Source organism: Carya illinoinensis, chromosome 7, assembly GCF_018687715.1.
Source record: "Carya illinoinensis cultivar Pawnee chromosome 7, C.illinoinensisPawnee_v1, whole genome shotgun sequence".
In the NCBI taxonomy this organism is placed as follows: domain Eukaryota; kingdom Viridiplantae; phylum Streptophyta; class Magnoliopsida; order Fagales; family Juglandaceae; genus Carya; species Carya illinoinensis.
The window spans coordinates 36,609,612-36,625,229 of NC_056758.1; the positions used below are offsets into that span (position 1 = coordinate 36,609,612).

General features: G+C 37.2%; 2 protein-coding genes across 3 annotated transcripts in view; one reads left to right on the top strand and one right to left on the bottom strand.

Annotated features, from left to right (window-relative positions):
• Nucleotides 1-4,051, top strand: part of LOC122316451 (protein SABRE) — a 42,185-nt gene extending 38,134 nt beyond the window's left edge. For both annotated transcript variants that reach the window (XM_043132973.1, XM_043132974.1), the window contains 7 exons: nucleotides 74-146; nucleotides 964-1,065; nucleotides 1,174-1,347; nucleotides 1,583-1,912; nucleotides 2,003-2,170; nucleotides 2,483-2,864; nucleotides 3,316-4,051. In XM_043132973.1, the coding sequence (XP_042988907.1) occupies nucleotides 74-146; nucleotides 964-1,065; nucleotides 1,174-1,347; nucleotides 1,583-1,912; nucleotides 2,003-2,170; nucleotides 2,483-2,864; nucleotides 3,316-3,425 (1,339 nt within the window). In that variant the 3' untranslated portion in view covers nucleotides 3,426-4,051. The remainder of the gene's footprint in view (nucleotides 1-73; nucleotides 147-963; nucleotides 1,066-1,173; nucleotides 1,348-1,582; nucleotides 1,913-2,002; nucleotides 2,171-2,482; nucleotides 2,865-3,315) is intronic.
• A 3,237-nt stretch (nucleotides 4,052-7,288) lies between these two features.
• LOC122316833 (GATA transcription factor 24-like) lies at nucleotides 7,289-14,509 on the bottom strand. Its single transcript, XM_043133642.1, has 11 exons — nucleotides 13,919-14,509; nucleotides 12,978-13,064; nucleotides 12,758-12,891; nucleotides 11,675-11,785; nucleotides 11,448-11,562; nucleotides 9,933-9,992; nucleotides 9,423-9,488; nucleotides 9,259-9,333; nucleotides 8,806-8,886; nucleotides 7,819-7,887; nucleotides 7,289-7,694 (listed from the first exon to the last, which is right to left on the bottom strand). The coding sequence occupies exons 1-10, from the start codon at nucleotides 14,192-14,194 to the stop codon at nucleotides 7,822-7,824; spliced, it is 1,071 nt and encodes a 356-aa protein (XP_042989576.1). The 5' UTR covers nucleotides 14,195-14,509; the 3' UTR covers nucleotides 7,289-7,694; nucleotides 7,819-7,821.
• Nucleotides 14,510-15,618: the final 1,109 nt, after the last annotated feature.

The window sequence follows — 15,618 nt, forward strand, 5'->3', positions numbered from 1 at the left end:
TTTTCTTCCCTTTATTCTTTGGAGTATTAGAGAGTAGGTAACTGCTTACAATCTTCTAACTTTCTGTCTGTAGAAAGGTCATGCTTCGTGTAGATGCAAAGCAGGGAGCTCCAAGGGAAGGAAACTCTCCCCTTGAACTTTTCCAGGTGACAAGCTTTCTTGGTTTCCTTCTGAGCAGATTGTTATTAACATTATTTTGCGTTGCTAAATAGCATTTAATTTAAAGCATCTGTGTTTGCATCTATTTTAAATGTTATATTTCAACTCAACTCAGCTGTGCTTGCAACTAGATTTTTCCCTAATTAATCCAAACAAGAGGAGGATATGAAGAAAAAATATTGTTGTTTTTTTTTTTAAAGCAATAAAAAAATAGTGCTTTTTTTTTTTGTCCTTTTTCATCAATTTTGTTTGCATTAAAGTTGGCGATTTCTGATGTGAATTTGAGCTTAAATTCTAGCATCCCTGATTTTCAAATCAGGGTGGTACAATAACCCAACCGATTCCTGTAAAAAATACCTGAAAGCTCAATAGCTTTTATGTGGTGAAGGCTTGTGATCTTCTTTGTTCTTAACATGCCACACCTGTCTGGCATTGCCTCCCAGTTTGAATACTAGTGCTATAAGCAATCCTTCTGGGAGAGTGAGGAGGTCGAATATGGAATATTTTGGAAAAAAACTCTAATGATTATGCCATATGTATGTATGATAAAGACATTGCAAATTTCTGTAGCTGAACATGATCTGTAAAACAAGAATAAAAAAGCTTCATGATTGCCATTGAGCAGTGATGCCTGAATTATATCATGTATCTGCAACGTGAGAAAATTTTAGTTATCGGAGATTAACATTTTGGCCACCCCCTGTTAGTGAATGGTTTCTGTCGAAGGAGCAGCTTTTATCTATCAGATTAATTTGGATGCAGTTAGTGTTTATTGTTCAATGTGGCTATTTATTATTGTTGTAGGTGGTGATATATCCCCTTAAGATCCATTTAACAGAGGCAATGTATAGAATGATGTGGGACTATTTCTTCCCTGAAGAAGAACAAGATTCGCAGCGACGGCAGGTTAGTCGGGGGTAATTTTTTGATACACTATTATAGTGGACAATTTAAAAGAAAGATTAGTTGGTTATAGAAGCTATGGCAATTGGTGGTTCACATTGAGATGTGCAGGAAGTGTGGAAGGTATCAACGACTGCTGGTTCAAAACGTGTAAAGAAAGGCTTATTAATCCATGAAGCTTCAGCGTCAAGCAGTCATTCAACAAAAGAGTCTGAGACCACTTCTAAAACAACTGCTGCTGCCTCTGTTACAAATCAACACTCTGTCCATGCTGATTCTGCTCAAGTAAGTTTCCATGTCTATTTGGTCATATGATTCTTAAAACAATGTGTACATAAAATGGTATTTTTCCAGAGAAAATGTTGAAAATGTAATTTTTATATGCTCCTTTAGACCTCTATTAGACAGGATACCCAGTAACTTTATATCTTCTAATAGGGGGAAAATATGATATTTTCTTTTTTATTCTATCGCATAAGTTTTATATGCTAGTCTTTTGAAACCTGTGTGCACCATGCAGGCTTCAAAGTTGCAAAACCCAAAAGCACACACTGCTAGTGGTTCAACCCCGGAGCTAAGAAGGACATCATCTTTTGATAGAACATGGGAGGAAAATGTTGCAGAATCCGTTGCTAATGAACTTGTCTTACAGAGCATCTCTTCCTCAAAAAGTGGGCCGCTTGGTTCTATTGAGCAAGCAGATGAATCCTCAAAAAATAAGTTGAAAGAGTCTAAAGCTATCAAATCTGGTCGGCCCTCTCATGAAGAAAAAAAGGTAGCAAAGTCTCATGAAGAAAAAAGAACTAGACCTCGAAAAATGATGGAGTTTCATAATATCAAGATAAGCCAGGTTGGTCCAGTTTGCGTGTAGTCAAAATCAAACATTTGTGTTTCAGTAATTTGGTTGTTGTAACCAAACGCTGTATACCTTTTTGTGCAGGTTGAGCTGTTGGTCACTTATGAAGGATCAAGGTTTGTCGTGAATGATCTGAAGTTGCTGATGGATACATTTCACCGTGGTCAATTCACTGGAACTTGGCGGAGACTATTCTCGCGAGTTAAGAAGCATATAATCTGGGGAGTCTTGAAGTCTGTCACAGGAATGCAGGTAAAGAATCTGCATTGACAAACATTCAAGTTCTCCCAACCACTGCTAATCAACCAGCATTTGCCATCTTTAGCTGGGTCATGACACATTTAGAAAGCTTTACCTTCCTCTATGGAACATAAGGAAAACATTATTGTTTTTATTGTCAGTATTGTTGTGCAGATCTCTAATATGCCTTTATATACGACCTTAGGAATTTCTCTTGAAAGCTAAAGTTTCTAATATATTTGATTTTTCTTTTTGAGGGAAAATTACAATCACATTGGTTTTTTCAATTGGAACCAATTGTCAGTCTTTCCATTAATCTTGTAGGGTAAAAAGTTCAAAGACAAAGCACACAGTCAAAGGGACACTAGCGGAAATGGTGTTCCTGATAGTGACCTGAATTTCAGTGACAATGAAGGAGGCCAACCGGGGAAATCTGATCAGTATCCAGTTTCCTGGCTTAAGCGTCCAAGTGATGGAGCAGGTGACGGATTTGTCACTTCCATCAGGGGCCTTTTCAATACTCAGCGTCGCAAGGCCAAGGCATTTGTGCTGCGGACTATGAGGGGTGAAGCAGAGAATGATTTTCAAGGTGATTGGAGTGAAAGTGATGTAGAATTTTCTCCTTTTGCTCGGCAGCTCACCATAACAAAAGCCAAGAGGCTTATTAGGCGGCATACAAAGAAGTTCCGCTCAAGGGGACAAAAAGGTTTGTGTAATTTTTTTCATTTTTTGTTTTTTTCCCATTTTTAATGATTATTGCCTTTTTGTTGGGTTGGGGGGGCATCTCTAGACCTCTATGGAAGTAGAGAACAATGGTCTCAATCCATTTACTCTCAGAGTACTCAGTTAGAGCAATGCTACACAACCTCCCAACCTCCACAAACTATATTTTTTTAATTTTTTAATATTTCTTTCGGTTAGTTGTCAGGGATATTTTGATTATTCCTTAGATTCTGGATCTCTGCATCCCAGTAAATTCAACCAAAGCAAACATGGTTGGTTATTTGTATTCAGAGCAACAATTTGAGTATCTGTTTAGAAGTGATAAACTCTTGATTGGAACGTTTTTTTTTTTTTTTTTTTTTTTTTTCAAGCCTACCGACTGGATGATTTTAACTCAACTTGAAAACTTTGAGACTGACTTGTTCTTGAATCAGGTTCATCCTCCCAACAGAGAGAATCACTTCCGTCGTCACCAAGGGAGACCACTCCGTTTGAGAGTGATTCTTCCAGTGGATCCTCCCCTTACGAGGATTTTCATGAATAGAATTCTCTCTTTTTATCCAGTGGGGATATTCCGTAGTCCTTTATGGAGCACACACCAGAAGGCCCCTCAGTCCTTTGTTTGTTAAGGGGAAAATGAACAGGGTGGTAACCTGCTCTACTTAGTCAGCATCCTCTCGATGAAGAGCTTGAGAGATTCATTTTCCCGCATCATCTTTGAATAAAACGCAATCTGGGGGATACCTCTAATGGAGGAGATCAATATATGCCTAAAAGGGCTGAGTATATGAGTGGAGCATACCTTCAGTGGTGCTTGACTACAAGGACCTGAGTTGAACTCACCTGCTAGCTCTGGCGTTACAAAACTCTTTTGGCACAAGAGAGGAAACTAATCCCTTTGCCTCAAAGGGTTGTCTTTTTGTATATTGTTATGGCTCGAGTATGGGAATATAGTCTCTAAATTTTGAGTTACCAGAATTTTGTTATTTTGTACATACATTAATATATATATATATAAATATATATATTTGCCAATAGAAATAAGGTTATATTGCCTCTGTTTGTTTAGTCCCCATATGATCTGTGAAAATTATATTTACTGAAGAATTTAATTTCCTACGTGAAATGTAAATAGCTTTCAACTCTCTGTAAGAATATTCTGTAAAACTAGGTATGGGGCTGGGGTATATTCTGTCGAGTGGTGCTATATCCAGTCCTCTAAAGAGGACTATATTGCAGTCCCGATGTGTAAAATGACTAAACTATCCCCATTTTACAGCAAGAAATAACTACATTACCCTTCTTTTCAACCCAAAGCAAAACGGACAAGAAAACATTTGAATCTCTTCTGCAATATGCCTATGCCGCGCCCCCGACCAAATCTCCACCATCATCAACCACCACAACCCAATCTCTTCCACCATCAATGGAACAACCACATTCACCATCGATGGAGCCACATACTCAAGGTTTGTTTTCTTTTCGATTTTTGGTGTCTTACGCATATTTTGGTTAAGATGCTGCCGTTTTATGCATCTTTGGTGTCTTACGCATAAAAGCGTATTTTTTTTTCGCACCTTTGGTGCATTACGCTTCATCGTTTTCTTTATGAGGGTTTGGTGTCTTACGCATCTTTGGTGTGTTGCGCATAAAAAAAATTGTCCAAGTGTCTTTTTTCCCTTACGACAGTTTGTTTTCTTTTTTTGGTGTCTTATGCATGAAAGTATTTTCAAATGTTGTGCTCTGTGCTCAAATGTTTTGGTGTCTTTATGACAGAATCGCATTCGTTGGTTCCATAGGCATTTCTACACCCAGTGAATAAAGCTCCCCACACAGACTATGTTGGTACCGGCATTTCTTTGATAATCGAAACTGCATCCTGCAATTTTCCTGCACGGCCAAGCAAGTCCACCATGGAAGCATAATGCTGACCCCCTGGCTCAATTCCATATTCCTTTATTAGCTGAAAGTAATCTCGCCCATCTTCAACTAACCTTGCATGGCTACAAGCATACAGAACACACTAAAAAGTGATGAAATTTGGCTTCATCCCAACAGCTTCCAGATCTCTAAATAGAGAGAGAGCTCTATCCGAATGGGTATGCTGAGCACAAGCTATCAACATTGCATTCCACGTACCAAGATTCTTAACTGGTAACGCCACAAAAACCTGATAAGCTCCCTCGATAACCCCACACTTAGAATACAACGAAATCAAAGAATTACCCACAAAACTCAATGAATCAGAGCTCGTCTTCAAGCAAAACACATGTATTTGCTTCCCTAATTCTAATGAGAAATGATTTGTGCAGTCGGCAAATGCAGTCGACGTGCAGTCGCTTTGAAAAAAATGAATTAATATAGGACCTATATGAAAAAAAAAAAAAATTATTTTTATAACTTTTTTTTATTCATTCTGTATGACCATGAAAAAAAAAATATTTTTATAATTTTTTTTATTTATTCCGTACAGCCAACTGCATGCCGATTACGTCTAGCAAAGCCCAATTCTAATAGTGTTGAATAGCCACAAACCTTTATCACACTTGAAAATGTAAAATCGTTAACATCCAAATTCTCGAACAAAGCTTGCTTAAACAATCTTAAACAATCACAGAAAGGCAATGTATAGACTGCCCAATATCACAACTGGACAAAATCGCGCACTACTTCGTCGCGCTTGAGAGTATATGGTTGTCGGGTCGAACCCCAATACGGAACATTCAACGAAAGAACTAGAGGGCAAGCAAAGAAACTCATTCTGGGCAAAGGATGAGATCACGGAGCTCCAAGTGGTGGATGACTTACGTGGGGCATCATTGAAAATCCTCTAACTATGTCATGAGGAAGGGGGCGACGATGAAGATGGGGCGAGGGGGAGGAAGGGATTTACTCTTTTTTGAGGAAGTGGACGATGACGTAGCATGCAATGTGGAGCGGCGACGGCGACGGGGCGATGGGGATGGTGTCCTCTGGGTATGCTTTCTGCTTTCTGATAGAAGGATGCAGTGAGGGGATGCGATGGGAACTTCTAAGATGGCATGAGGGGAGGGCGATGGGGTGATGGTTGAAACACATTGTTTGATTGAGTAATGAAACATTGTCGTTTCATTTAGGCTTGACTTGCAATCCCGAACAGGGACTGCAGTAAGAATTTTCCTATTCTGTCAAACAACTTGCTCTTTTTAACGTGGGTCTTATATTAATTCACTTCTTTCAAAAAGACTGCATGGCACTTGCACAATCACGACTGCAAATATCATCTCTCATTTCCCTTGACATGTCTCTACCTTTTAACATTGTAGAAATTTTAGTGTATGATAATCGCTTAAACAAACAACTAGTTATTATTTAGCAAAATATATCCTACACATTACTATAATACATAGTATATTGGATTCACAACTTACTCTGCAATATAAGTTTGGAAAAAATTATTATTAGTTTGGAAAAATGCCATGTCATTAAAATCACTTATCCAGTTACTAATTTATAATTGGCATAGCATTGAGTTAGAAATTACAATAATTACCGTCAGACAAGATTGATTAATCACCTTTTACATTACTTCTATTCGGACCTCTCAAAAACCAAAATGACCCAATTCCCCATGCTAGAACCCACAACCTGCTTCAAATAACGTTATAAAAACACCGCCTCAAAGCCATAGTAAACAAGAGAGAAGGCATTAAAAGATAAGTTTCAGATAATTACTCCTAAAAATTAGCTACCTTCAAAGAACTTCATATTATGATCTCTCGATTTTGGCCTGTGTCTGCTGTTTGAAAGAAAAACATCGCGGAAAATGTGTTTCCAAACTTTCCTTTTCATTCCTGAAAAATCACTTCAGTCTTCAGTTCTGATTTACTTTTGTTATCATGATTTCATTGTCAACCCTTTGCAACTCAGGCTCTGTGCAGGAAAAAAAAAAAAAAAAAGAGAGAGAGAGAACAAAGGATCCAAAACTATCTCCGCTCATTCCAATGTACAACCAGTCCTTTTTTTTCTTTTTTATTAGCACCAAATGTCTTGGAACAACGTCCCGATCAATCTCAATGGTCTACAATCCCTCGACAAGGAAGTCAGGTAATTCAAGAAAAAAAATCTCCTAATAGTCCGATAACCCATAGAGATTGTTTCACTCAAAGGGATTTTAGATCTTAGCCAATCATCCTGCTATTGATCTGATCCTCCCAATTGGCTTAGTCCGGCAGTCCCTATCAAGTGAGGCTAAGTACTTTCCTATCATTTCGTATTCAGCTTCCCAAACTCCGATTCACCTCCCACAAAGGAAATATTAAAATTTTTTTAAAAAAGAAAAAAAGAAAAAGAAGCAGCTGTGAGAAGGAGAAGTGGGTGACAGTGGTTATGATCGTACTAACTGTCCCCGTCAAAAGCAACTGTCAATTTATGAAAATCACCATGTTTCTAAATTACTTGGCGAGCCCACTTATTAACTACAGAACTGAGGTTTATCAAGATCAGGCAAACACTCACTTGATACTTTTGACATATAAAACTAAAAATGAAAAGTGGTAATTACTATTAAAGCAATCAGAACTGCGCTAAAAATAAATCACATACAGGTAAAAGCACTCAAACGTCTCTCCTAACAGCTTGTACACGAGCAAGATCCCATCGCTTATATCAACATCAACCATTGCCATGAATCTAATGTCAGACGAAAGCAGCAGTGCAATTCCTCCAGTCACAAGATGATCACTGCACTTGGACTTCACGTCATGGTCGTTTGTAATTATAGCAACCTTATAATCCTAAATGCCCCTCCTTTACAAGGATCATAAACTTTGACCTGTCCGTAGCAGAAGCACATGAGAAGTCAAATCGAAATGAGCCAAACTGGTAGCTCATGAGTAAGATGAAGTCGATATCAAGCAACCAAATCTATTACTTGAATTGGTTAAGCAAACTGGTACCTTCTAATCAAAATTAGCAGGTATGTCTATATCATTATCTGAAGGATTACCGAGCTCAACCAAAGGTTCCTGCGAGCACAAGTACTTCAACATGAAAATTCTTTCTTCAAAAGAATTATCGGCAGGCTTTGTTTAAAAAATATGAGATTTTTTTTTTTAGAAGTAAACTAAAATTTTATTGAATCAAGGGAATAGGCAAAGCCCAAATACACAAGCAAACAAAGGAGAGCACTTAATAACAGATTAGGAGCTAGAAATGGATGCAAGAAAGTCTTGAAAACTAGCCCCATTAAAGACAATCGTGGAGGCCCATAAAAATAAGGTAAAAATCTGAGATTTTATATCTGCAGTAGCAAATTAATATGCATGTAACAAGATATGTAGACTGCTATAGAAATGATAGCCAAGAAAATTCATTAACTTTTTAATATCTCCGGAATTTTTGGCACTTGACAAGTATGGAACCAAAGGGCAGAAGAAATAAGGCATCACTTTAAATGTGTTTGGTTTGAGGGAAGTGGTGAGAAGTAGAAGGACGATAAGTGCCATAAACTACATGGGAAGTACATTCTGGTGGAAGTGAAAACTAGGAGAGAACTTCCCACTGGACCCACTTTTTATTTCTTGCCACTCAAATTGATGGGAAGTGAGTTCAGTTTCATCTTCTTGATAAAATGTGACAAACTATTAAGTCAAACCTATACATGGGTTTAGAAATATCATTTTACACTTGATATAGTTTATGTACAGGGTTTCCAACTTCCATTTTTTTTAAAGCTCAACTTCCATTGGGAAGAACCAAACCAATTATCTTCCCAACCCTTCCATTCCCAACTCCTACCTAAATCAAAAACCAAACATCTTGTTATTATAAAGTAATGATTAAACTAAAAAAATAATCAGTAATATATTTTTATAAATAGTTTACTAGCATTTTGTAAACTACCCTTCGTAATTAACTAATACAGAGAATTACGGCTATTGTACCTGCTCCTCATCAGTGGCTGAGGAATGGACAACGCCCATGGGAAGAGTACATGTAAGATCTGAAGCAGTTCCATGCAAATCCTGCAACACATAGAATTTAAAATTATCATGGAAACAAGTCAAATAAATATTAGGGTCTAAAAAATAATTTCTAAGAGATGAGGAAAATAAAAGCCAGAGGTTAGTTGTGTCGTAAGCCAAATAATTTCTACAAAATATTGATATTCTAACAAGATAAATAGATTCAATTACAACTGTGTTATTTGTCCTAAAAATTTCTATCATACTGTCCACTAATTTAGTGCAATTAATTAAATGTTTCATCAAGGCCACAAAAAAAAGTAGTCAAAAATTTTATATAGGAAATGGATTACCCATATATATAGTTAAAGCAAATGCAAAATGACTTCACTACTGTCTATTTTACTATCAATAGAATAAAAATATACGTACTTCCTCATCATGGTTGACAGAAGACTTATTGGATCCTTCAGTTACCGCCTTTTTGCAAGGGTCTTTAGGAGTTTCCTGCATGCACCATAAATTAGTTTAGAAGGTAGAAACAAGCTTTCCCAATTCTCTTTCAAGGTATTTGAACAGATGAGAAGATATAATACATGATCATCCTGGTTGTCGCATAAGTCTCTGTCTGTAATTGACGGCTTGATGTCAACTGGGGTTACCTGCAGGTCCCATCACAAGCCTAGGGTAAATCAATCTTCACAAAAATCGCAACATGACCCACAAAAAACTAATGGGAACAATTTAACATTGTGTACCAACTAGATAGATGCCTTGACCAAATATTTTTTTCAGCAATTCCAAGAATTGTAATAAAAAATTTAGGACCATCCAAAAAATGCAGACCAATATCAGAAATATTATGTTATGTCGATGCATATGCCTCGAATTTTACAACCACACTCCCCCCTCCCCGCCCCATTTGCTGGGTTTTCCCCAAAAATGAAAAGGGAAAAGGAAATGTATGATAAACGTAGCCAATTTCGAGCTCTAAATGAAGAGGAAAATCATGAAAACAATTATCCACCATATTACTGTGAGCTAGACTTCCAAAGAAATATGCATTCTGTAGAAAAAGTGTTGCAGCTCTTTCTAGTGGTACGTACAGGTTCAATATGGTCCGTGGAAACATTCCTCCCCCCCTTACTGAGATCCCTTAGTGTTCCCTGCACATTCAAGAGATTGATTAAGAGAACAATAAATTACACTAAAGGACACATCCATAACAATAGCGACAACAGAACTCAAGCTGAAGCCATACACAGATAGTAACAATCTGTTCTATTTTTTTTTTCTAATCGGTAAGCAAATTTTTATTGATCAAAAGATTAGGCATAAGCCCAAGCATATGGGACACATACAAGAGCAACGCCTAGGCGTGCTAATTTAGAGATACAAGGAATTCATGAAATGTCATACCATGTAAATCAATTACAATTGACCAATGGAGTAAAGTATTGAAAAAAAAATTTCTAAGCTCATCCATCGATCGCTATTGGTCTTCAAAACTTCTTGCATTCCGCTCCCTCCAAATGCACCACCATAGACATATAGGTATCATCTTCCATATGGATGCAATTTGAGAATTGCCCCGAATACCTCTCCAAGAAGCTAGAAGTTCACATACCCTTTTCGGCATCACCCAAGCTAACCCCAATCAAGCAAAGACTTCATTCCACAAGGTCATGGCAATCTCACAATGTAGTAGCAGGTGGTCAATGGACTCTCCGCTCTTCTTGGACATATAGCACCGGTCCATAACTACAATATGACGTTTCCTCAATCCATTCTAATTATCTACTAAAGCTGAGGCATGCTATGACACTTAGCCACAACAGCAGTCTTTGCACAAGTAGGAAAGTGCAACGCCCCAATGGAAGGCCCAAACCACATGGCCTATACTCCAAAAGGACTAGTCAATGATACAATTGGAGCCCCATTGGAACCTTATAAGCAATGTGGGATCTCATACACCACCTACCTTCAATCTTATCATATGGGAGTATCACAGAAAGTACAAAAAATAGATGACAAACTATAAAGCATTTATTACCAAACAAATCATGCTGAAGAGTCAACCAATAACCAAAATAAAAGTAGAAAACTAATGTATCTACGTGTCATATAACTGAATACAATATTTACTGTCCAGATGTGAATTAACCTATCAGACAGACGATAGAACAGTCCTTGCACTAAGTACCATAAAGCATAAAATCAGCATAAGCCAACATTATCATTAATACCCAAAAAACAAAAAATCTGAATCTCTTAAGAATCAGTAATGCACACAACTTTGAAAGAGTCATAGTAGTTTTAGGGTACAGAGATTGAGAGTTGTTTATATCACTCTCCCTAAAATAACCACCCACTGCTCTTAAACTCTCACAGGTACCACCTATCATAGCATCAGGTGAGAAAGCTAGTAAAGGACACACGCACAGAGCCAAGATGAGAAAATAACGTCCAACTATTCTTCACATGACATCAACTCATGCTACCAACAGCGAATAAAAGCAAACATATGCATACAAAGTGCCCAATCATGCAATTGTACATACTCATTTTTGAAGCATGGGAACCATGCCAAAAGAATGCAACTTCAAAAAAAAAATAAAAACCTTATTTGCCCACATTAGACCGCATGCATTACATAAAGTCCTTGGTCCAGCTGGCCCACGACGCATAGCAGGAGTATTATTTTCACCAACTCCACAATGTTGACATCTACGTAAACTGGTAATGAAAATTCCACAAACAAGAAAAATATAGAATTTAGTATTGCTATTGAATCAAAGAGGTTACAAAACTAGAAGTACACAACAACCAGAATAGACTTTGTACTCACACAGTTTCTGCAGTAGGAGTACCATCTTGAAGGCAACTCTGAGCAGAATCCCAATTTGAAGTAGAGGGACTTTCTTTCAGGGATGCAAATTGTCCATTCTTACGGTGCATCCTAGCAGAATAATGGTAGAGAGAGAATCATACATCAGTAAAGTTGTAATGATGTGGAATAAGAATGCTATAGCTTCCCATAAAACCTGAAATCACAGATCTCAAATGCACCAGGGTAAAGGTAAACCAACTTTTTCCACTCCTAGAATTTTGCACGTTCTCCTATATTTTGGTTTTGGATGTTCATGCACCCATATTTAGCCAAAAGGATCCAAATGGTATGGCAGATACCAAGGCATATAGAAAACAATGCTACATATTTTCTACATCGAGAGAGGTTCAGATTGTGTAAAAGTTTACACGGTGTGCTATTTTTTATTTCCCAATTTAAGAGTGCAAGGGGCGGTGGGAAAACAAATAAGCAACATGCATGAAAAATACAATCCAGCATCCAATAAATTGATTGCCTCTGTAAAATACTAGAGCTCACTTACAAACACACAATTTTTGCATGCATTCATTATTGAACATGTTTTGATTTCCTGACATTTCTTTCCATCAAAATAATCACCCATGTAAGATCATAAATTCCAGATAAACCTAGAAGTGAGCATATAGAGTAAAAACTCATCCTAAACACTGAGATGAATCTTTCCTTCCATCTAAAAATTCAGCCTTGCTCAAGAACAAAACCTAAAGTATATTACTTTCTATTAATCAGTAAAGAAGATGCAACACAACTTCCTTCCCTTGTCTTTTTCCTTTCTTTTCTCTCTTTTTCCTTTAAGATGACATAGATTGAAACCCAAATGCTGAGTTTCAACTAAAACTAAGAAAGATGTAAAACATTGAGTAATAAATTTTTTGAAACCATTTGACCCAAACAATGACTTTACAACAAAAAGATAAAGACAAATTCAAATACTAGAGAAACATTCTTAATACCAAATACATTATTATCAGTGAAAATTCCAAATGGTTGAAATTGTAGGAATTAATGACAAATAAATATATTTTAATGAATTTATCATACCTTTGAGCAACTTCTTTTCGCACAGTGTACCGAATTTTCTTGTCAAAACATCTCTCTTTCCTTTTTTCACGGAACCTGACCAGGGATGCTATTCTTCGTGAAATATTCGAGCGCTTTGCAGTCTCAACCACACCCTAGGAAGAGGTGGATAAGCAGGAAATTAGCACAGAAAATGAAAAATCTAGATTATTGCTTTCAATAGTTTCAAATTCTATGATACCCTGTTATTTTGATTAAAAGGTACTTCAAAGGTGGGCACACCAGTTGGTACATCTGGTCCTCCTAGAAGCAAGAGCACTGCTTGTACCTGTTATGTAAAATCCAACAAACTGAAGCATCTTTCAAAGAGTCTTCAAATAGTCAACTAAAAAATTGAACAGTTGATAATATCACTTTCGACAACAGGAGCAAACATGAAAAAAAGAACATATAGTTAGATTTTAATGAAACTGCGGCTATATTCAGTAGAAATGAATAAATTCATGCACAGAAAAAAATACCCAACTTCCAGAAAATGTAATGGAAAGCTCAGGGAACGTATGTTTCAAATTGTCATGCTGAAATGCTACTATTAACACTTCAAATATTTGAAAGTTGCAACGCAGTTTTCTTCGTTCCAACAAATAACTCTAAAACCATTGAGTTGAAACGGGAATCCATGACCAGAAGACAGTGCGATGGACTGGATGACAATATGCACAGTAACGAATATATTTTTTAGAACGACTAGTAAAGAAACGTGCGAATATACCAAAAAGTCATATGAAGTTGAAAAAAAATAAAAATAAAAAGCACAAGCAATCGTTAAACACCCGAAATTTCCCCCTTTCCTTTTCTTTGTTTCCTTTTTTTTTTTTTTTTTTTTTTTTAGCTGGGACCGCGTTCCCATAAAGTTCCATTCTTTACAGCCCCAAATGAACTCAAGAAACAGAAATGCAAGTACCGATCCTAAAACCACTAGGTGCACGAAAATTAATTCCCCCATTAAAAATTACAAATTCTCCCTAAACCCACTAACCGCACAAAAAGAATTATAAGGAAAAAACGTTGTTCTTATTCATTGTACCTTAAAAAATGGTCTTATTCATCTATGCCAACAAAAATGAAAACAAGATTAAAACAAGCCATTGAGTTGCTCGACCGAAAAAAAAAAAAAGTTACCTTTTCAGGCGTCACCGCAGGGAACACGTAGACCTCGCCTTCGAAAGAGAGAGTAAGCTCACTGGTCCGAGACGCCATAACCACCGCTCCTCCTCCAACTCTTACTTCACCATGCTCCGCAACGCTCACAGAATTCATGTGAGCATCTTCGACGTCATCCATAGCATCGTCACCACCATCCTCGTAGTCACCCTCCTCGTCCTCGATCCGTATGGGGCCCCGCATGTGGTCCTCTAAAGGACGCGCCTGCAAGGGCTGTGGGTTGGCAGCCGCCATCTACAGGAATCAAAACTCTGCCTGCACGAACCGTATCGGAACCGAAACACAACCCCAAACCCTAAGTACGGGACCTGTTCCATCGAAGAAGAAACATGGTTTTTCGTCACGGTCTAAAAAGGAAACCCTCAACCGAACTATGCACAAAGATTGGATTCGGAGCTGGAAGAATGTCCAGAATCGAAGAGAGCGGGGGAAAAATAACTACCCCGAAATAGCTAAGATTCGCAGGGTGTGCCCCTGTGTTTCCTCGAAGAGGCTCAATTGGGTAATTTTCGCTTTTCTTTTCTTTTCTTTTTTGTTTGAACTGAAGAGAATTTGACTGTGTTATTCTTATATGTGTCTTAAGGGTATTCTTGTGTGTTGCACGCTCGTACCTACATAAAAGTATTTTTCAGAAATTATTTTTTTCTATTATCTTAATATTAGATAATTGAAAATTTATTTGTAATCTAAAAACAAATAAAAATATATATATATATATATATGTTCATTGACTTTTGTTTTTTTCAAAAATAAAATCAAATATCAATGGAAAGAGAGAGTGTCTTAAATATTCATTTTCCCAAAAAGTTCACGGTATTCATTCATTCTTTCCTGACTGACCACTGATAATACAGTAGAAATTGATGGGTCAAAGTATTTGTCAGCGCTTAGGTTGGTGATGTTTGCACCCGATTTGTTTGGACAGATTTGGACACCAGCCGACCAAATCTGTCGCCCAACTTTTAATGTGTTTTTTTTTTTTTATGATTTTCTTTAACATTTTCATTTAATTAGAGAAAGGAAGGAATTGTTATTGTTATTATTATTATTATTATTATTATTATTATTAAAATGATAAAAGTAGGTACTCAAAAGGCCTCGAACATCCGGATCAAAGAGACGAAGAGAAAGCAGTGCCGTAGTAAGTAATAATTAGGAAATAAAGCAAATGCCGAAATGCGACAATATAAGTCAAGACCAATAATTATTATATAACAGAAGCATCTATCTGGTACCCTGACAGACAGTTTCCACTGTTTAATGGGCGGCAACGCAGTCAAGGATGATACATTTGGACGAAAGACGATCCAACGTTGTTTACGGACGAGGCTGGCCTTATGTTCCACAGCAAGCAAGACAACTTCATAGTTCATACTTCCTTCCGAGCTGTTTATTTTCTGGTAAACCATATATGCGGAGCAACGTTGCCCGCGCGCGGCACAGACTAAATAGCCTATTATAATTTCATTCGGAAACTTGGTTTGTGATTGGATGAAATTACTGCGACATCCATATTCAGAGAGCACCTAATAATAATACTCATTTGTATCAAACAGAAACAAATACTACATTGAGTTGTCGTGAGCATGCAGATATCTATTGGCCATTTTTTCCAGGATACATGCACTCGTCATGAACAGGATGGAAAGTTAAACTTT